This window comes from Mobula hypostoma, chromosome 2 (assembly GCF_963921235.1).
Source record: "Mobula hypostoma chromosome 2, sMobHyp1.1, whole genome shotgun sequence".
NCBI classification, from domain to species: domain Eukaryota; kingdom Metazoa; phylum Chordata; class Chondrichthyes; order Myliobatiformes; family Myliobatidae; genus Mobula; species Mobula hypostoma.
Genome location: NC_086098.1, coordinates 148,876,762 through 148,900,171, shown reverse-complemented (window position 1 = coordinate 148,900,171; position 23,410 = coordinate 148,876,762). Strand labels below are relative to the sequence as shown.

Below are 23,410 nucleotides of genomic sequence, written 5' to 3'. Positions count from 1 at the left end.
TGACGTCATAATGGATGATGTCATAATTCTAGGCTTTCGTTTACCATGGGACCTCTCGCCTCGATTATGGGGTACATACGCATCCAAATTAATATGAATGCGATGAGATACTTTCATCTTTAAGACCATAAGACCATTACACCATAAAACATAGGGGCAGAATTAGGCTATTCACCCTATCGAGTCCGTTCCGCGAATCCATCATGGCTGATTTATTATCCATCTGAACTCCTTTCTTCTGCCTTCTCCCTGTAATCTTGACGCCCTGACTAACCAAGAGCCCAGCAACTTCCGCTTTCAGTATACCCAGTGACCTGGCCTCCCCAGCCGGCTGTGGTATGAATACTCTCTGGCTAAAGAAATTCTTCGTTGTCCCTGTTCTAAATGGACATCCCTCTATTGTGAGGTTGTGCCCTCTGGTTCCAGACTCCCCCACCATAGGAAATATTTTCTCCACATCCACTCTATCTACGCCTAGAGAACATAAACAATTTAATAAACTTTCGTTGGAACCTTGTGGGAAATGGGTTTATGATATTTTTAGATAGAATAATAAATATTATATTTCCATATGGAAGAAGATAAACTCTAGCCCCATTCCCCCGCCCTCTCCCATACTCGGACATGTCACCGTTTAAAAATGCCTTGTTTGTCGGTTTCAGAGCCAAATCGAAAAATGGTGGAAGGTCGTTAAGAGAAAAGCTTGAGAAGATCGGATTAAATTTACCCGCAGGCAGGCGTAAAGCAGCGAACGTCACTTTACTAACCTCACTGGTAGAAGGTAAGGATTTGGGGGAGCTCTGCTGATTATATTGGTGCTTTAAATCCACAATCATCTCAATGCGTTGAACACCTTGCCTAAAAACTTGGTAGGAAGAAGGAAGTGAAGACAAGGGGTCTATTTGACAACATAGTTATACATATATAGATACAGTCTGTATAATCCTTCACACCGTCAACCACCACTACTTTATCATTTCCTGTCAGTCACCACTCCTGTGCCTAGCGTCACTTTGTAGACATAAAATCAATCTAGGTATATAAGCTATTTTACGTATTTATATTTATTTTCTTTTTTATTATTGTGTTCTTTATATTACTGGGTTCTTTTGTGCTGCATCGGGAGTGAAAATTATTTCGTTCCCCTTTATACGTGTGGACTGGAAATGACATTAAACAACGTTAAATTTTGAGTGTTGAATTTTCGGAATCTATCACCTTGACGAGATTCGATGCCATTACGTCGTATTCCGTCGTGCTTGACGGTGTAGCCGTTCATTGTGGTAAAGGCAGATGAAAAAACTGTCAAAATTATTCTAATTTCACGAATATTCTCCATTTTCTTTGAACTTTCAAGAGAAATGACATTAATTATGTAATTAACGTACCAATGTACTTTGTGCATAAATAATAACACTAAATATTATAAATGCATTTATCCCATAGCCGTAAGGACTCTTGGCTTACCTTCATGAATAATTTATAATTGTATTCACATTTCCATATGTAACAACATTTTCATTAAGTTAGTTACCAACCAAACAAATACGCCTGGGCTCTCTCTCTCTCTCTCTCACGCACACAGACACACAGACAGACACACACACACACACACACACACACACACACACACACACACCACACCACACTCACACTCACATATGTTCACACACACACCACAAGCACACACACACACTCACACGCACACACTCACATACACATACACAGACACACACTCACACACACACACACACACACACACACACACACAACCACACTCACACTCACATATGTTCACACACACACCACAAGCACACACACACACTCACACGCACACACTCACATACACATACACAGACACACACTCACATACACACACACACACACACACACACACACACACACACACACACACACACACATCTATTGATCTCCAGCTGTTTCTGTGCACTGTCAAGGAGGTGTTTTGTACACAGTGTGGACCTGTTACTTCTAATTCATAATCACTCTATCTGAATCACAGGCAGGCAGACATCCATTGAACACAGGATGACCTGCAATATACGTACACGACTGGAAAAAAAGGAATAGTGAGAGAATTTAAAATACGTTTTCATGGCATAATGCCCAAAACACGTTTAATATAATAACTTTCGCTTGTATGTATACGATGCTGCAGATACTTAATTTCTAGTGCTATACGCCATTAAATTTTCGACAAACGTACGGAGCATTTTGTTATTGGAACATATTTTATGTAGTTTCTTAGACATGACACTGTGAGAGTGTGGAACGATCAGCCAGCGGAAGTGCTGGATGCCGATTCGAATGCAACATTTCAGAGGGCTTTGGATAGTTACCTGGATGGGGGGAGTGTGGTGGGCTATGATTCAGGTGCAGGTCAATGTGACCTGACAAAGTAATAGTTCGGCACCCATCAGATGGGCCGAATGGCCGGTAGCGCTCTACGATTCTAAGTACAGTTTCGGGGATTATATGCATTCTTCATTAATGAACCGAAATTGTCCGTGATATTGCTGAAAGGTAAATCGACTCGATCGTTTGTCACACAGTTATGTGGGACACTAACATATTCACATTATTTATTTCCTGTTCACTGCTCACTTTTTTCTCCTTCACCCATCTGCCACTGATGCTTATGTCTATAAACTATTATCTTCCCTACCCGGGTCACACTTACAATTATTTAATTTTGATGTTCTTCGTTGCTCCGGATCTCTTCATGGTTTTTTTTTATATACATTGGGGTGCGGGGAATGTAATAGAAGTTGTGAAGTTACCCTTCATGAATATTGCATTTCAATGGTAACACCCCTATTAGTGGTAAATTGTTTAAAAAGACAGAAAATAATTAGATTGCTCATTAGCGGTACAGTATCTGGTTGAATTCTTTAATGCTAATGTTAATTTCATGTGCGGCGTCTAAGCTATCGCTTGCAAAGTACTTTGAAAAGATTTAGTGCTGGAGGGGTGAAGCATTATCTACTTGAATCCCTCCAGAGCTTGGCTTTGTAGCGTTACCCGGCCTTCGCTGCTCTCGCAAACATCAGCATCAGGCGGGAACGTTGATGGCATGGAACTCCCTGCAGGGTGTTCTCAATAAACACACATACACACTCACAATAGCTATATAGGGAATAGGTATTTTCCAGCTGCTTTATGCTATTTAAACTGTAGTTTAAAACCTCTCCTTCTCTTGCACTTTCCTCCATACATATACGTTTATGGTGAGTCGGAAAAACACTGGCACTTTTCGGCAATGTAATTGTTCTCGTGACAATTTAGTCTTTAGCCGTTCCTGGTTAGAACACCACAGCACAGAAACAGGACTTTCGGCCCATCTAGTCCCTGCCGAACTATTAATCTCCCTCGTCCCATCGATCTGCATAGCTCTCCATACCCGCCCACCCATTCATGTACTTAACCAAATTTCTCTTAAATGATGTTTGAACATGACTCACTTTTCATAGTGCATTGTTCAATACTAAAGTATTTGGATCCTTGTATTAAAGGTTATTAAATACAATTTCTATTATTTTGTTACTTTTGGTAATGTCGTTTATATACGAGTTTAAATACGAATAATAAATCATATTTATTACATTTATTTAGTAATTCACCAGCTATGAGAAATATAGAAAAATTCTTATTATTTCTGAGTATGAGCAATAGAGGATAAATTCTAACCTAAACGCACCTTTCATTCAGACACATGCACAGTGATACACCGTGGGGAATGTAAAGGGTACATTATAATCATTCTCTTGATTTCATATGACAACCAGAATAATTGTCAATGCACAGTTTAAACTTTTGCAGGTTGTTGTTACGGCGATTATCACCCCAATGGAAACTCCGAGATTGAGAGCCTGAATCAGTATCAGGTTTAAAATGACTGGCACACAGTATGTCGCGAAATTTGTTCTTTTACGGAAGCAGTACATTGCAGTACATAAATTTTCACGACAGATTTCTGCAATAAGCGCCCTTTATTCCAGTATTTATTTATTTTCTCAAGAATAAATATATCATGGCTAACCGCTTTAGATCAATCGGTTTTTTTTGCATTATACACGCCACTGATCATTTTGTTTAAATTCTTTGCAGCAATGACTTAAAACTGAACCATCATGATATACACATGACAATCCCTCGTGTTAAACTGGAACTCGACATTTCCTAGCTAGCGTCCTGCCTAATAACTCAATGCTGGTCTAAAAGGCAATAAAAATTCTAATATTTTGTAAGGTCGTCAAATGATTTTAATGTTTAGAAATAACGTCCTACATTCCTGCAAGGTTTGTTGCTACTCGGTAGCTATTGGTCACTTACTGTTTTCTCGACAGCCAGCTTTTGTATGTGTTTGTCTGGGCTCTGAGCTTATCTGCAAAATCTAAGATAAAAATCCGATTTAAATCTGGGACAAACAATCAATCTAAGCTAATAATCTATTTTATGTATATATATGTTTTTTCTTATTGTGTTCTTTTTCTTATTTTGTTTGGATCCGGAGTAATAATTGTTCCGTTCTCCTTTACACTTGCGCACTGGAAATTACATTAAACAATTTTACATCTTGAATATTCGTCTTTATGTATATAAGCAATGGAGGTTGTGCAAATACTGGCTTCGCTTTCAACGTGCCCAGTCTCATTTATTTCCTCCCCTTTTCCACACACATTAGAGATAATTATTCCATTGTCTGGCCGTATAGCAAGCAACCGATTTTCAATAAATAGGCCTTTTATTTAGATACTTAAACGAAGTTAAATCCACACTCGAAGTAAATAACGAACTCTTTAACCGCCATGACTCACCCCTACTTTTCTCAATATTATAATATTGTAATTTTATAATTTGGAAGAATTTGCATAGTATGCAATGAGTCGAGTAACATTTACTTTCCCCATAACACCTTTCTTCTCTCGGAGAGTCGCCAAGGGTGATTACGTAAAATTTATACCTCATTTGAGCGTTGCATTTAGTGCATGTCAGAGTTTTTCTCATAAGCAGCGTGTTAACCTCTAAATCCAGCCTGATTCCCACATAGAATCGGCTTTGGACTCTCTAAGGGGGTGTGTATTAGAAAATACTGGGAAACGTTGCAGGGATTGTATATTGAAAAGCAAAGGCTCCCGACTATGGTTGGCAGAGAAACAAGAGCTGAATGACGTCATTAATGTTCCGAGGCAGAAATCAGAATCAGGTTTAGTATCACTGAATTGTCGTGAAATTGTTGGTTTGCAGCAGCAGTACAGTGCAATGCTAAAAAAACTATAAATTATATGATACGTATATCTTTTTGTACTACTTATTTAATATATATATTTAATTTATGCTATATATATATAGTGTAAAAAGACAGCAAAAATAGTGAGGTAGCGTTCATGAGTTGGCTCATTGTCCATTCAGAATCTGATGGCGGAGGGAAGATTCTGTTCCTAAAGCACTGAGTGAGTGCCTTCAGGGTCCTGAATCTCCTCCGTGATGGTAGCAATAAGAAGAGGGAATTTGCCTTCCCTGTATCTCTCGAGCGAGCACGAATGCCCTTATTGACATACATAGTATTAAAAGTTACACACAAACTCGCGTGATTCTATGTGAAAGCGGTCGGTTAAGCATTTGGGTCTTGTCTTGCAGGCGAGGCCGTGCATTTAGCCCGGGACTTTGGGTATATTTGTGAGACGGAATTCCCCGCCAAAGCGGCCGCTGACTACCTGAACAGGCAACACGCTGATCCCAACGAGCTGCACTCCAGAAAGAACATGATACTGGCCACAAAGTGAGTCATTAATTTACTTCTACTTGCCCTTAAGAGAAAAAAAACCACTAAATAACAGTTAAAATAGCGGATGCTTTATAATAATAAGACGAACATAAAGTAATATTTGAAATTAGATGGCATGTTTTAAATTGGATCAACATAAATTACCCCCTGCCTGACTGAAGACTTCAGAATCTGTGATATCCGATCATTTCAAATAGCGCATTAACATATTGCTACAGTCCACAGATAAAAGTAGGCACATTACAGAAAAATGTCGTTTCAATATTGGCATTGCATCCACAAAGAATTTATAAAATCATTCTTTGTATTTAAAAAAAAGGCGAGCGACACTAATTTGGATAATCAAGTCACGTTTTAATTTAACTTGGCATTCCAAGCTGAGGAATTTATTTTTTCCCTCCAGAAGAAGGAAGTATCCGAACTTGTAATTAACTCAGGCATTTTCAACTAGATCTGGCGAAAACACAGCACCGATTTTAAAAATGCGTCTGTATCTGTCTTTAATATTATCGAAGGAAATCCTCCCAATTCCCACCAAAGATAAAAAAAACTGGAAAATCATTTGCTGAAATTTGTCCAGATGTTCGCGAGACGTGATTTGAATTTAATTGTTTCTTTCCGCCGGGTCAGAAGATATTACAATCTCAGAAGTTTAATTGCTTGCAGGCGACTCTTTTTCTTTGAAGACAAGAAGCGCTTGACTTCCCTGCCATTAATCCTTCACGGTGGACGCTTCCTACTTTGCATAGAGAGAAAAAAAATACAAGGGTGATGAATACAGGCGTTTAGAATGTTCCCAAAGCAATTTCCGATGCATCTCTACTATATGCACTACCACACACGTGGTGAATACAGAGCAACTCCAAATGGACGCGATTGCGTAAAGACGAAATGCAGTTTAAGCATATGTTTCATTATTCTTGAATTCCGAATTGGCCACTATTTACCGCGATCTGGTTGTTGCTCTAATTCTGGTCACCCTTTTCTTCGCGCAGATAGATAGCCGTCCTCTTTCAAGAGAAGTGCACCCTTTATTCTGTCGTCCTGTTTGCCCCGAAGATGCCCACGACGACATTTTAGAACCTTCAACGGAGGCTCAAATATAATGTCGCGGTTTGTTTGGCGCAGGCTTGGACCGACTCCCACAAACACCTAATTATCAATGGTTCTGATAATGATGATTAGAAATATTTTCGGCTACGTCCCCTTTCTCTTATTAACGATTAAAATTAGACTTTTGATTAAACGCATACTTAGATACACGCATTTAACGGTTAATTGCATTGCTATACAAGGCCAAGAAAATTCTTTTCAGGAAAATCGCATTTACCGTGGCAACAGATAAAATGCGCGGATGGCGTTGATCCCCGGAAAACTATAATCTCTCTCCAGTCCTGATAAAGGGTCTAGGCCCGAAAAGTCGACTGTCTGACTTGCTGAGTTCCTCCAACATTTCGTGTGTGTTGCTCTGGATTTCCAACATCTGCAGAATCTCTTCTGTTTATAATTACTCTCAGGTCTTTTGCTCTCTGATCACTTGTAAAACTAAGTTCATACATGTATTTAGCAAAGAATGACTGATCTGTCACGATAATCAACGACACTAGGAAGAAACCTCGATTAGATAGAAAATTGAATTGATTGTTAATGAAAACCTAGGCACCTTGTCGATCACTCCGATAAATAAAAATAATGGGAAAATCGTTCATTCCAACCGGATGTTTGTTTATCGACATTTTTTTTGCTGAGGTTCCCCGATCTCCTGACCTTATGTTTCGGTTGAATGTTGAACTTTAATTCGGCTGCTTCCAGCAAAAAAAAACCGAGATGCTTCAACGAAGTTGTGCCTTTGTCAAGATGATTGGGGATAATGTTGAGAAACGGGACACATTTCCAAGTCAACACTGAACGTGAATAATAATCACTTCCAGGTCAGGAATACCGCCGTTACGTCGCAATTATTCAGTAGCTGGAGGTGAAGTCCGGCATTTTATTACAGATGCTGGAAGAACGGGAACTAATTTCTCATTTAGGACTGAAACTGAACGTTCTGGGCTCCAGATAGGGAGCTTTTTGATCTGGGCTGAAAATAGGTGAAAAATGTCTCCACTATTGATATTGCACCCCTAGCTTAGACCATATGACATAGGAGCAGAATTAGGCCATTCGGCCCGTCGAGTCTGCTACGCCTTTCTGTCATGACTGATGTGTTATTCCTCTCAACCCCATTCTCCTACCTTCTTCCCGTAACCTTTGATACCCTGACTAATCAAGAACCAATCACCCTCCGCTTTAAATATACGCAATGACTTGGCCTTCACAGCCGTCTGTGGGAAGGAACCCCACAGATTCACTGTCCCCCGGCTGAAAAAAATCCTCCTCACCTCTGTTCTAAGTGGTCGTCCTTTTCCTAGATTCTCCCACAATTGGAAGCATTCTCCTACCTTCTCTATTGGGGCCTTTCAATATTCGATAGGTTTCAATAAGATTCATCTTCCCCCCCCCCACCATTCTTCTAAACTCCAGCGAATACAAGCACAGAGCTATCAAACGCTCCTCCTGCGCTAACCCTTTCACTTCCAGATTTGTTCCCGTGAATTACCTCCCTAAAACCGTTGTCTGTTTAATGACAACAACAGGAATTCTGCAGATGCTGGAAATTCAAGCAACATACATCAAAGTTGCTGGTGAACGCAGCAGGCCAAGCAGCATCTATAGGAAGAAGCGCAGTCGACGTTTCAGGCCGAGACCCTTCGTCAGGACAAAGGGTCTCGGCCTGAAACGTCGACTGCGCCTCTTCCTATAGATGCTGCTTGGCCTGCTGCGTTCACCAGCAACTTTGATGTATGTTGTCTGTTTAATGACGCGACTTACTTCCATCTAATACGTCAACAATTTGGCCGCTTGTCATAAGAGCAAATTGTATGCCCCTGGTTCAAGAGCAGTTTTGTTTTACAAGTTTTTGCAGACATTTTTGCCTTAGACTAGATTTATACCATAACGATGGACTCCCAGCTTTCAGAGTCAACTTATAGTTAAAGATCAAGTGTTTTTTAGATTTGCAGTAACTCACCTTTTGCTCCAAGTAAGGTGGGATGTGGGGACGGTCAGGGGTGAATTTCTGCTGGTCTGAAAAGACAAGGGAGAGAGAGAGTAGTGAATCTGTGGGATTCATTGTCACAGACGGCTGTGAAGGCCTAAGTCATTAGATATATTTAAAGTGGAGGTTTTTATGTTTGTGATTAGCCAGGGCATTAAAGGTTGTGGAGCCAAATCTGCAGAATGGTGTTGAGAAGGATAATAAATCAGCCACGATGGAATGGTGGAGCTGGCTCATTGGGACAAATAGTCTAATTCTTCTCCTATGTTTTATGGTCTTATGATCTTCACTTGTGAAGACATCAGTTAAACCATGGGGCAGCACAATGGCGTAATGGTCCGTGCATCGTTTCACAGTGCCAGCAACTCAGGTTCAACTCTCGCTGCTGCTTGTAAGAAGTTTATATGTTCTCTCCATGACTGTGTGGGTTTGCGCCGGGTGCCCTGGTTTCTTCCCACTTTCCAAAGACGGACAGGTTGTTAGGTTAATTGGTCACATGGGTGCAATGGGTGGCATGGGCTCATTGGGCCGAATGGCCTGTTCATGTGCTGTATCTCTAAATAAATAATACACATACTCATACAACATTTAAAAAGAACTGAATTCATTATTGAACTCCACAGATCAGGGTAGATACTGCTGAAGATGACCACACCATGTTTTTCTACCCCTCTCCCTCCCCCTTACTCCAATCTGGGAAAGCAACTTCTGACAAGTTCACAGGGTAATCTTTCATCTCTCTTGAATTAAATAAAGTGCTCTAAGTCAACTACCAGTCTGTAGATCCTGTTGGCCATGAAGCCCTCATTAGATAAATATAATATTCCCCCTGAAAAAGAATCTGAAAACTAAGTTCAAAGTTCAAAGCGAATTTTTCATCAAACTCATATCTATCACTATATACAACCCAGAGATTTATTTTCTTGCAGGCATTCAATGTAGAACAAAGAAGTATAATAGAATTAATGAAAAACTCCATGCAATTAAAAGCTGACAACTATCATGCAAAAGAAGACAAAATGGACAAAGACAAAAATAATAATAATAAATTGATAGATAGATAAATAAGTACATCTGTACATACTGAGAACATGAGTTGTAGAGTCTTTGAAAGCAAGTCTACAGGTTGTGAAATAAGTTCAGTGTTGAGGTGAGGGAAGTTAGCCACACTGGTTCAGAACCCTGACAATTGCGTGGTAAATTGTTCCTGAACCAGCTGGTCTGGAACCTAAGTACCTCCAATGTGCAAAAGAAGACAAGTTGTGCAAATAAAAATAATAAATAAATAAACAAACAAGCAAATAAATAATACTGAGAACAAGTCCTTGAAAGTGAGTGTGTGGCAATTGAATCATTTTAGGGTTGAAGTGAGTGAGATTATCTATGCTGGTTCAGGAGCTGGATGGTTGAAGGGTAATGGACAAGGTACATGAGGTGCATGTTGTCCGCTTCTTTGCAAGGAATGTTATGAAAATGAACCAAACATCCCAACATTTTTGGGCTTTGGATGAAGTTCATAAGTGGCTGAGAGCCCATGAATGTGGCACTTTTCAGTATTAACTTTCCAGGGTACTTCATTCACTCTGTCTTCTGTTTTTACAAAATTTTCCATCTGATTTTATTTTTTAAAGTTTGTGAAATTTTTAACGATTTCTGATTGAGCATATCTCTAAGGTGGATTTTTTTCTCGCTTAAGGAGCAAAATATTCCTCTAACCCTCACATGTGTTATTGCTTGAAAAATCAGCGGACTAAACATGTAACCTAACCTTAACCCTTTCACCTTCATGAACTCGTGGTGCTTTTAACGGAATTCCTTAACAATGAGATTAATCTATATTTAGGTTTTGCACTGTTCCATTCATTTTTTTTTCTTTAAAAGAAAATTAAAGAAAGACTCACATCCGTGGGTCATTATAGGAATTGAGAACATATGAGATTCCATTAAAAACATCCGGAACTATTTCACTATTGTAGTTCTATTATAAGCAAAGGAAATCTTAAATAGAAATTCAGATAGATTGGAATTCGATGCGATGCTGTCGGCTCTTCGGTAATCACAATGTGCGGGTTCAGGGGGGTTAAACCAATTTCCATAGCAACCGGATAATGTGCTGTTCCATACATCTGATTTGTGTTATCTGACGGCAACATTCATTGTCTTATTTTCTTAACCCCCAGGCAACTTTGCAAAGAATTCACAGATCTGCTGGCGCAGGATAGAAGTCCTTTGGGGAACACCAGGCCCAACCCAATACTGGACCCAGGCATCCAAAGCTGTTTGACTCACTTTAGCCTCATTACGCATGGTTTTGGCTCTCCTGCCATTTGCGCGGCTCTCACGGCTGTCCAGAACTACCTGACGGAGGCATTAAAGGGACTGGACAAGATGTTCTTAAACAACAACCCAAATAGACACACATCTGGAGGGGAGGCGGGCACCAAAACTGGAGACAAGGAGGAAAAGAACAGGAAATGAGAAACATGCCTCCAAACTTTTTATTTTGTGTAGCTTTATATAAAAAGAATCTTCTATTGACTTGGAAACAACGACGCACACATAAAGGAGCAACACTGGGTCAACTGTTTGCAACCAATGCGGACCTGGATGCAAGGCTTCAAGAGCATTTTTATTGGTATTTTTCCAGTTTTTCGACACTATAACTTCCATTTTATGTCAGAATGGCAGGTGATTTCAAGATCCGCCCTGGTGACTGCAAACTGATTTTTTTTTATTATCAAAAACTCTTTGGTCCACGTTCATTCCAGACCTTATTTTTGTGCACAGTTCTGCATCATATGAGGATGGAAACATTCCACCAAAAAAAAAGAAAATGACTACCAGGTAACATGAAAGCTTAATAGTATCCCACCCATCTCCACACCTGATTTGGAAACATTAGCTTTAATATAGAGCTCATGATGTAATGATTCACACACAGATTTCAATATCTTCTTCTTCTTATGCCCATCACCACTACTGGGGTTTAGGCTGCCAACTGCATCTTACCAGAGCCCTCTGTCCTGGGCCAGTCTATCACTCTTTCAAGGTGTAGCCTGTTGAAGATCCTTCCTCTCTGAGGGATGGAGCTTCTGTTAGCATTTCTGTAGCGATGAACTTTTATGGGATGGGGTTGCTAGCCCCATGCCCAACCCTCTTCCTCTCGCAGCCTGGCTTGGGACCGTGCATGGCAGAGTTCAGATTCCAACATACTGTGACAATAAGACATGTTTAACTCCAAATACGACCTTGCAGTTTGTGGTGTGGCCATCGTCTTTCATACAACATGAGCACTACCTAAATAATGTTTTACCTTGGATGGCAGTTGTCAAATTAAGTTCAAGGTGGACAGGGCAAAGAGTGCAGTTAGCCAGAGAGCAAGTTTGTTTCAAACAGACAACTCCAGGCACCCAGCTCTCTCTCTGTAAAAAAAAACTTGCCCCTCACATCTCCTTTGAACTTATCCCCTCTCACCTTAAATGCATGCCCTCTGGTATTAGACATTTCAACCCTGGGAAAAAGATACTCTCAGTCTACTCTATCTATGCCTCTCTTAATCTTATCATTTTTCCCACAGCCTCTGCTGCTCCAGAGAAAATAAGCCAAGTTTGTCCACCCTTTTGTTATTGCAGGTGCCCTCTAATCCTACCTGTGATACCAAACTTTTAATTTTTGGTGCTCTCAATAACATCAGCAAATTTGACGGCCTTGTCAATAACCATTTTGTATTTAGCAGCAGCTACATATTTAAGTACAGAATAAATCAGGCAACTCCCGTTAAAAACCTATTCCGATTTTGCTGGGTCTTGCTTTGAATATGCCTTTCTTTTAACAAATTGACCTTATCTCCGAAAGGGCACAGATCACGCAACTTAAAGTCTAGGCGCGTGAACAAGATTTCTACCCAAACCGAGGGCACTTTCGACCTCAAATATTGAGCAATTTGCTTCCTTTGAGTTCAGAATCAGAATCAGGATTAATGTTACTGACATATGTCATGAAAATTGTTGGTTTTCAGCAGTAGTACTGTGCAATACATAAAAATTTGCAAGTTACAATAAGGAAATACAAAAATAATGGATTAGTGCAAAAAGAGTACAAAATGGTGAGGTAGTGTTCATTGGTTCGTGCACCATTCAGGAATATGGTGGCAGAGAGGAAGATGCTGTTCCTATAATGTTGAGTTTGTACCCTCAGGCACCTGTACCTCCTCATTGAGAAGAGAGCGTGTACTGGGTGGTGGAGGTCCTTAATGATGGATGCTGTCCTTTTGAGGTATCGCCTTTTGAAGGAGTCCTCAAACTGGAATCACAATGGAGCTGGCTGAGTTTACAATCCTCTGCAGCCTTTTCCAATCCTGTTAGTGCCTCCATACCAGGCGGTGATGTAACCAGTCAGAATTTTCTTCATAGTACATCTGTAGAAATTTGCTGGTATTTAAAGTCTTTAAAGTTTAGACAGAGTTCACCAATCTTACTCACTCCACTCAGTGATCCATTGGAGGACGGATGCTATTGAGTTATAGATGTGAGTTTCCAGCAGCCAGCAAGACTCTGTACTGCAAATTAGGTCTAAGGTCATGAAGAAAATTCACACAGTACAAAGCGACCAGAATAACTTATCAGTTTTGGAGGGAAAAGATCAGATATTGAAACACTTTCGAAAATATGCTCTTTTCATAATGTGCAATCCCTAAATATATTGCCCTAGCAATATATGATAGCTTTTTTGGAATAAATTTAAAATCTCAAGATCACTCATAACTATCAGTCAGGCATTTGAAGTCAAACATTAAAACAATGCCCTATTTTTGACTAACAAGCCATTTCAAAGTACATTTACTGTCAAAGTACTGTAAGTACACTATAAACATACAATCCTGAGATCTGTCTCCTTACAGGCAGCCACAAAGCAAAGAAACCCAATAGAACCCATTAGGAAAAGACCATCAAACCCCCAGCGTACAAAAAAAATCGTGTGAACAACTGAAGTTCACAAAAGTGAGTGTACAGCCACCACTTACAGCCTGCACACTGCAAATCATTTGAGAATTATGTTTAAAAGAGTAGATTAGTTCTTGCAGATTGGAAGAAACTCAGTACTGTAAACATTGGGAAAAAAATGAAATTCTTCCTGACTCTCCAAACTAAAGGAGCAGTGTTTTCTTTGAAGATCATTTTTAATACTGTGTTTATTGTTTGTGCTCTAGGAAGGTACTTATTCTGTGAACACATTTCAAATTTCTCCCCATCTATTTTAATTTATAGTAACTTCACCTCAATCATTTCTTCCAAACGCCAAAGTTTTTTCTTAACAAATTAATCTATTTAAGGGAAACTATATACTTGTAGTGTGCTGGCGTGCTGGTGTGTATGCACACACATATAACCATATAACAATTACAGCATGGAAACAGGCCATCTTGGCCCTTCTAGTCCGTGCCGAACTTTTACTCTCACCTCGTCCCACCGAAAGAAGTTCCCCCTCATGTTACCCCTAAACTTTTGCCCTTTAACATGTGTGTTGGTTAGGAGGAGGAATGGTGGTGAGCGCAGTGAAGACATCAGGTTCCCCACAGTTAACGCGGCAGTTAAGTGACACATATTGTAGGTAATGTTATCGTCTTTTTTTAATCCCAGTTTTCAGTTCTGCTATCCTAGCTGGGCACATTTGTCCTGCATAGGTAGTTACAATAATTATCCATTTAGATACTGGATGCATTATCGTAAAGTTCAACAACTTAAACCATATGATGGTTATAACTATTGAAGATACTGTGTATTGTCAATATTGAGTCACTGGTCATGTGTTCAATAAATAAACCATATTTTTAGAGAAACAGCAGAATGACAGGCCCTTCTGGCATAACAAGCCCGTACTGCCCAATTACATCCATGTGACTACTTAACTTACAAATCTGTATGTCTTTGGACTGTGGGAGGAAACCAAAGCACCCAGTGGAAATCCACACAGTCATGGGGAGAACGTGCAAACTCCTTACAGACAATGGCAGGAACTGACCCTGGGTCACCAGCGCTGTAAAGCAACGTGCTAACCACTCAACTACTGTGGCAAACCCCTCCCCAACACCCACCGTCTTGTATCTATGATTGCCCGTACAGTATTTTCTGATGATGCATCTCGGCCAGAAACATCATCTGTTTATTCCCCTCCATAGATGCTGCCTGACCTGCTGAGTTCCTCCAGCAACTTTGTGTGTGTGACTCTCGATTGGCAGCACCTGCAGAGTCTCTTATGTTAATAACATTTCCTGATTATTTCTAATGATTTTAACTTCCTATCAAATTAACCATTTAAAATAAAGTAAATCAGTGAGAAGTTACATAGAATTCAGTGCTCCTTTCAGAAGCCGCTTCCTTTTCATATGTTTTCCACTTTTCCGCCCCAGGCCATGCACTTCAACGGAAGACGTATCACAAGCCAAACCTGTGCTGCTCGGTGAGTCCACAGGTGGTAGATAGCGGTTGGAGTGTTTTCCCTGTGGCGACACTAACAAAGCCATGCCAGAACTGGCTGAGCTCATTAGATACATTAGCGGGAAAGTTGGAGTGTGGGGTGGACACAGGTGTGAAAGGAATTTACTTGCTCATTCATTTGTGGAGAGGATGTTTCCTGTAGTGGGGGAGTCGAAGACCAGAGGGCACTCCTCACCACACAAGACATCCCTTTCGAACAGAGATGAGCATCAATTTCTTTAGCCAGGGGATAGTGAATCTGTCAAATTCATTGCCACAGATGGTCGTGGAGGCCAAGTCATTGGGTATGTTTAACGCACAGGTTGATAGGTTTTTGATTAATCAGGGCATCAAAGGTTACGGGGAGAAGGCAGGAGAATGGGGTTGAGAGGTATAATGAATCAGCCATGGTGGAGTGGCAAAACAGACTCAGAGGGCCAAATGGCCTAAATCTGCTACTATGTCTTATGGTCTTGACGAACACACATGCATCTTGTTTATTTCTAATGTTTATTTCTAATATTAAAGTCCTTCAGGGGGAATAAAAAGGCAAGAGTTATTGCATTCTGCTGATTTAGTTATAATTCTGTGGTGTTTAAAATGAACAGCATTAATTTGTGGGATGTCTGTCCTTTGCCTATTTTATCTTTACTGAATCAGAACAGATCAGAGTCCTGATGAAGAATCTCCATAGATGCTGCTTGACCTGCTCAGTTCCTCCAGCATTTTGTATGTATTTTGTTAAATCAAGGCAGCTATGCTACTGCTGCCAGGAACGATAATGGCAAATGTCCACCAGTTTCAATTGCCAGGAAAGTTTTTGATTTTATATATATATATATATATGTTTAAGAACATAAGGCACAGGAGAAGAAGAAGAATCAGGCCATTCAGCCCATCGAGTCTGCTCCACCATTCCATCATGGCTGATTTATTACTGTGCCCTCTGGTCTTTGGATCCCCCACGACAGAGGAACAAGAACTTATAAAGATCTCTGGTTAAAACATTCCAACCTATGCTTGTGTGTTGTGGATTTTTTTTTATGTAACTTGGTTAGATTTTCACTCCTCTTTTGATGGCATCTTTCTGGTTGCTCTGAGCTCAGTGCTGATATGTATTTTGAAAATCAAAACTGTCTTATTAATCAGGCACGATGTTTCGAGTGCATGGGTATTCCAGATTAAGCAGACAGATCAGTATGACTGCACCCATTTGTGCAGTGGAGCTGAGCCAGGCAAATGTAACCAACGTGTGGAAACTGAGTCACACACACAAAATGACGGAGGAACTCAACGGGTCAGGCAACATCTACAAAGCGGAATAAATAGTTGATGTTTCGGGCCGAGACCCCCTCTGTTATTTATTCCACTCCATAGATGCTGCCTGACCTGCTGAGTTCCTCCAGCATTTTGTGTTTGTTGCTTAAGATTTCTTGCATCTGCAGAATTTCTTGTGTTTATACGGAATCTGAATTTTCTCTGCTCTCCCACTCCAGAAGCAGACACACACAAACATATACAGTCCACACACAAATCCACATTCATACATGTGCTCTCTCTCTCTCTCTCTCTCTCTCTCTCTCTCTCACCCACGTGCACACACACACACACACATACACAAATGCATTTGTTCCTCTTCCCACCACATGCATTCAAGATATGATTGGATGATAACTTAAACAGAATAGATCATTTTTTGTATTGCAACCACATGCACCCCATGTCAACTTTAAACTCGTCTCTAAGTAATGAAGCATACAAGTCCACCATATGGAAAAGGTAAATTTGTCACAAAGGGAAAGCAAACCTCAGTTGCCAGCCTCCTTCCCGGTTCTCCCAGATTACCACATGAAATATAAAACTCAGTTTGTAATGGTATGTACTGAGGTGTTTTTGAATGCAGGAGATATAAGGTGGTCAGGAGCTGAGAGAAGGGTTGGGGTGCTCCCAGAGCCTCGTTAAATAACAAAACATGATATTGCACACTTTATATTTCTGGGAAGCCCCACAAAGCATTCAACATGATACAAACAGTGCACTTACTTGGCACAATCCGAAACCTAAAGATTAATCCAGAAACGATCTTTTTAACCACCAGAGAGTAACTGGAACGTATAATATTTTAGACTGAAGAGTTGGGTGTTCATCCAGCTAATATCGATGCAGGAAGAAAGGTGATTTGTTATTAGTGGTAAAGTTTTGCAAACCAACTGCCAATCTACCGCCAGCAATTGACAATCTATTGAAAGTGTTGCCAATCAGTACTTGAAGTTTGTTTACTCTCCACTGGAAGTCTTTTAACTGTTTTTATCCCCCCAGGTGGTATAATTTGCAAAGACATGGGATTCTGTGTATTTCAGTGTCAAGGAATATGACAAATTCGAAATGTGCACCAATTTTATTTTTAAACAATTCATATTGTAATCTCAGTTATTTAAATATAAATGCCCCAGAGAGTAACATAATACTTAAATTGACAAATACACGAATATTGTCACAAGTTTCTTATCCATCGAAAGGGAATCCCTCCTTGTCAAAAATAAGCACAAACTCTTAAGCCCATAGGCTAAAAGTGCGTACAAACAGGCTGTACGGTTTGGACTGTTCCCATCCTTGTCATATGCTACATAATAAAACCCTTTTTGTCTCCAGAATTAGGTAACCTGATTTGAACGCAACATTTTCCAAATATACAATTTGGAACACTAGTTCCTCTGGGTCCCCACTGGGATTCAGCTTGGAGGGGGCGGGTGGGTTATCATTGTCCATGTTTGTATATATTTATTTAATGTTAATTTAATGGGATTGTAAATATGGTGAGCCAGTAGTGGGGTATTTATCTATGATTCCATACCTCTGTGAGTGGGTTGAAAATGCTTGACACTAGGTAGTCCACTATCTGATCTCTGTTCACTAGACACATTGTAAAGGTGATGGGTAGAACTTGTTTATTGTCCAGTTGTGGTCTCATTTTAAGAGAGAAAAAAAAGAGTTGAGTACCTTGTGATTTTGTTGTATTTTATTCAGTTTATATGTGATGCTGCTTCACTTTTCAGACAGATTTTGTTGCTAGGTCTGTCCACCTACTGGTTGTATGAATGAAAACCGATCTGTCTTCAAGAAACAAACGAGAACATAATAAACCTTTCTTCCAAAATGTACTGTTCTTTTCTCTCTCTTTCAGTAAAGCAATAAAGAGCAACCATGATTCTTTAGTGTGTATTTGTCCCTGGGAGATTTCCAAAGGCATCAAGCAAAAGCTACAGAAATGTCCACAAATCAAAGACTCAAGATTCAAGATCTGAAATGTCATTTCCTGTACATAAGTGTAAATAAGAACAAAATAATGTTACTCCAGATCCTATGCAGCACAAAAAATACACAAAAGATAAAGAACACAATAAAAAACATTGAATAAATATAAATACATAAGTTAGGTTATACACATAGATTGTTTGTATGTCCATAAAGTTATTAATAAGGAGACTGTTGAGAAATAATGAAGTAGTGGTGGAGTTAGCGGGTGGAGGTGTAGATCAGCTTTACTGCTTGGGAAAAGTAACTGTTTTTGAGCCTGCGAGTCCTGGCGTGGATGCTCTGTAACCTCCTCCCTGATGGGATTGGGACAAACAGTTCATCAGCAGGGTGGGTGGGTGGGATCCTTTATGATCTTACTGGCCCTTTCTGTATATATGTCCTTGATGATTGGTAAGCTGCTGCCAGTGATGCATTGGGCAGTTTTGATGACCCGTTTGAACAGTTCAGCTTTGGGGAGTGTGTATAAATTTTTAATTCAGTGGCCACTTTATTAGGTACCCCCTGTACCTCATGGTCTTCAGCTGCCGTAGCCTATCCACTTCAAGGTTTGATGTGCTGTGCATTCAGAGGTGCTCTTCTCCACAACACTGTTGTAACACGTGGTTATTTGAGTTATTGTCACATTCCTGTCAGCTTGAACTGGTCTGGTCATTCTCCACTGACCTCTCTAATTAGCAAGGCATTTTTGCCCACAGAACTGCTGCTCGTTGGATTATTGGATTTTTTTTTTTGTTTTTCATACCATTTTCTGTAAACTCTGGAGACTCTTGTGTGTGAAAATCCCAGGAGATCAACAGTTTCTGAGGTACTCAAACCACCCCATCTGGCACCAGCAATCATTCCACAGTCAAAGTCACTTAGTTCACATTTCATCGCCATTCTGATGTTTGGTCTGAACAACTACTGAACCTCTTGACCATGTCTGCATGCTTTTATGCACTGAGTTGCTGCCACATGATTGGCTGATTAGATAATTTGCATTAACGAGCAGGTGTGCCTAATAGTATAGCCACTGAGTGCATATTGTACATATTAAACATTATGATCAAAACTTGGACATTGATGAGTGCATTTGGCTGAACAGGTAGCAGACAAATTTTAAGGTATTTTAGTATTTTATTTTACTTTAGAGATACACCATGGGACAAGCCCTTCTAGCCCCTTGAGTCGTGCTGCCCAGTAACCCACTGATTTCACCCTAGCCTAATTACAGGACAATTTGCAATGACTGATTAACCTATTAACTGGTATGCCCTTGGACTGCGGGAGGAAACCTGAGCTCCCAGAGAAAACCCACACATTCCATAAGAAGGATGTAAAGACTCCTTACAGATGACGTCAGAATTAAACTCTAAACTCCGTTGCTCTGAGGTCTAATCGAGTCACGCTAACTGCTACGCTACTATGATTCCTGAAATTACGCCTAACAAAGACCATCGGCACGCAGTTTATGAGACAGTGAACTCTTAGTCAGGAATCTGGATCATTCTAAGCGCAAGTTAGAATTGTGGGTTTTTATTGATTCAAGATTACTGATAGGGGAATTGTTCTTCCAACAACACATATCCTGTTGGCCCTAATGTCTTTTCTAGTTCTTATCTAATGGATTCTTCTTTGTCCATATTTGGTCTCACAATGAGCAAGAAAATGCCCATTTTCTCCTTGTGGTAATTATAAATTGTTTCTCTTTTTTTCCCACTCTCTGTTCCCTCTTTTTTTATTCTCCACTGACCTCTTATCTCTTCAGCTCACCTGCCTATCACCTTCCCCTGGGTCCCTTCCTTCTTCCCTTTTTCCAATTGTCCACTCTCTTCTCCTGTCAGATTCCTTCATCTCCAGTCCTTTACTTTCCCCACCCACGTGACTTCACCAATCACCTTCCAGCTTGCCTTCCTTCCCCTCCCACCCACCTTCTCATTCTGGCACCTTTCCCCAACCTGTCCTGTCCTGATGAAGGGTCTTGCCCACAAAATTGACTGTTTGTTCTTTTTCATAGATGCTGCCTGATCTGCTGAGTCCCTCCAGCATTTTGTATGTGTTGCTTTGGATATCCAGCTTCTGCAGAATTTCTTGTGTCAATGTTAAACACTTTTTAGCGATGGAATCAATTTTCTTCAGATATGGAGATCTTCATTTTATCTTTCATGGTAAATGCAAAAATGATGGAAATCATGGTTATCAATTCTGGAGGATCACGGTTGTTTACTAATTCTATACCATTTTTATTTTGCCATTGTTGAAAGAGAACACCATATCTCCATCGGCAAATAGGATTATCACAAATTTTCCATTTCCCTACACCCATTTATGACCTCTCACTCAGACTAGAAATCAATTATTAATTTTGCATTATGCTTATCATTTTCATACCCTGAAGTTGCATTGCAATGGGACTAGCTTCTAAACAATGATCGAAGGAAGAATTCAGGATCAGAATTAGGTTTCTTGTGACCTATGTATGAAACCTTTGGTTTTTGAGGCAGCAGTACATTGCAGTACATAAAACATCCTATAGATGACAATAAGAAATGTAAAACTTGTTGATAGTAGATATAAATCCTGTCCAAATAGAATTGCAGCACGCTGGCACTAATTACAAACTTCTCAATGCTTGTCGAGCAGAATTGACAGAAGAAACATCTAATTTTGTTTGAAAAGTGAAAAACAAGTACAGAAATCTTAAAATTATCAGAAGTTTCAGATCATTGAGATAGAATTCAACATGGACAGTGGTGCTAAATTGACTCTGTGTTGCTAACCAAGCTCAGTTTTTCTTTACACAAGAATAGAGGTGCCAGTAGAGTCAGCATCTGAAGTAGGAAAGAGACAAAGCAGAGCTAAATTTAATTTTCAACTCCTGTGTGCCTACGCAGTTTTTAAGAAGACAGTTTTTGAGCAATTTTGGGCTCCTTATTTACGAAAGGATGTGCTAATATTGGAGGTTTACAAAAATGATTCTGGGAATGGAAGTCTTATCATATGAGGAGCATTTGATGGCTTTGGGCCTGTACTCGCTGGAATTTAGAAGAATGAGGAGGGGAGGGGATCTCATTAAAACCTATAAAATGTTGAAAGTGTGGATGTGAAGAGAATGGGTCCTTTGGTGGGGGTAGTCTAAGACCCGAGGGCACAGCACCAGAATAGAGGAATGTGCATTTAGAACGATGATGAGGCAGAATTCCTTTAGCCAGAAAGTGGTGAATCTGTGGAATTCACTGCCACAGGCTGCTGTGGAGGCTGGGTCACTGGGTGCACTTAAGGTGGGGGTTGATAGTTTCTTGATTAGTCAGGATGTGAAAGGTTATGGGGAGGGCAGGAGAATAGTGTATAGAGGTAAATAGATCAGCAATGATGAAATGGCAGAACAGGCTCGATGGGCCAAATGGTCTAATTCTGCTCCTATCTCTTATGGTCTTATAGTCTTAAAACCATTTTTTAAATTATTATTTCCTAGTTCTAAACCTGTCCATGGCATTCATAAGAACATAAAACCCATGAAAAACATAGAAATCAGGAGCAGGAGTCAGCCATCGGGTCCTTTGAGCATATCCCGCCATTCAATAAGATCATGATTGATCTGCCTTAGACTCAGGTCCACCTATCTGCATTTTCCCCATAACCCTTAATTACCCCGCTATGCCAAAATCTCCCTAACTGTGTCTTATATTTATTTACTGGTACCCCGGGCAGAGGATCCCATGGATTTACTACTCTCTGGGAAGAGCAGTTTCTCCTCATCTCCATCCTAAATCTTTTCCCCTGAGTCTTGAGACTATGTTCCCTACTTCTAATACTTCTAATCTCACCTCCCAGTGGAAACAGCATTGATGTAGTTTGTTGAAAAGCAAGCCAAAGGCTAGGATATTTGGTGCAGGCCTCACACGTGTCTACTACAAGGGTACATTGAGAATGTGGTTGAGTGGGTAGAATAAATCAGCCATGATGGAATGGTAGAGTAGATTCAATGGGCTCCTATATTTTCTGGTCCTATATCATATGGTCTTCTGGTATAAGCATGATATCACTCAGAAATGGTGATTAAAACACTTTAAAAAATCTTAATTAAAGTTTACTTTAAAAAAATGGATGATTGCAACATGTTAATGAAAATTGAGAGTTACTGGTTTTGACAAAACAAGTAGATGTGGGTAATGCAAGGAAAGCAGGCAAAAGGACTAAATGAAGATCTCCATATCTAAGTGCAAGTAGTAGTAATCTGTGGAATTACTTATTGAGATACAGCGTGGAAGAGGCCCTCCCAGCCCTTCAAGCTGCACCGCCCAGCAACCACCGATTTAATCCTAGCTTAATCAGGAGACAATCTAAATAACCTGCCAACCGGTACATCTTTGGAATGTGGGAGGAAACCAGAGCACTCAGAGGAAACTCAAGTGGTCACGGGGAGAACGTACAAACTCCTTACAGGCAGCGGCTGAAATTGAACCCAGACACTGGTGTAGTGTTAACCACGGCACTAGCATGCCACCTCCAGATGGCTGTGGAGGCCAAGTCATTGGCTATATTTAAAGTGGAGGTTAATAGGTTCTTGATTAGTAAGGGCATCAAAGGTCATAAGTAGAATACAGGAGAATGGGGTTGAGGGGGATAATAAATCAGTCATGATGAAACAACGGAGAAGACTTGACAGGCCATGTGGCTTAATTCTGCTCCAGTGTCTTATGGTCTTGTGATCTATCCAAAAAAAAA

At 40.2% G+C, this 23,410-nt stretch overlaps 1 protein-coding gene across 7 annotated transcripts in view; it reads left to right on the top strand.

The window, feature by feature from the left end:
• tfap2b (transcription factor AP-2 beta) overlaps positions 1–11,612 on the top strand; it is a 69,428-nt gene extending 57,816 nt beyond the window's left edge. For all 7 annotated transcript variants that reach the window (XM_063073203.1, XM_063073216.1, XM_063073224.1 and 4 more), the window contains 3 exons: positions 663–781; positions 5,662–5,803; positions 11,090–11,612. In XM_063073203.1, coding sequence (XP_062929273.1) covers positions 663–781; positions 5,662–5,803; positions 11,090–11,387 — 559 coding nt within the window. In that variant the 3' untranslated portion in view covers positions 11,388–11,612. The remainder of the gene's footprint in view (positions 1–662; positions 782–5,661; positions 5,804–11,089) is intronic.
• The last annotated feature ends 11,798 nt before the right edge of the window (positions 11,613–23,410 follow it).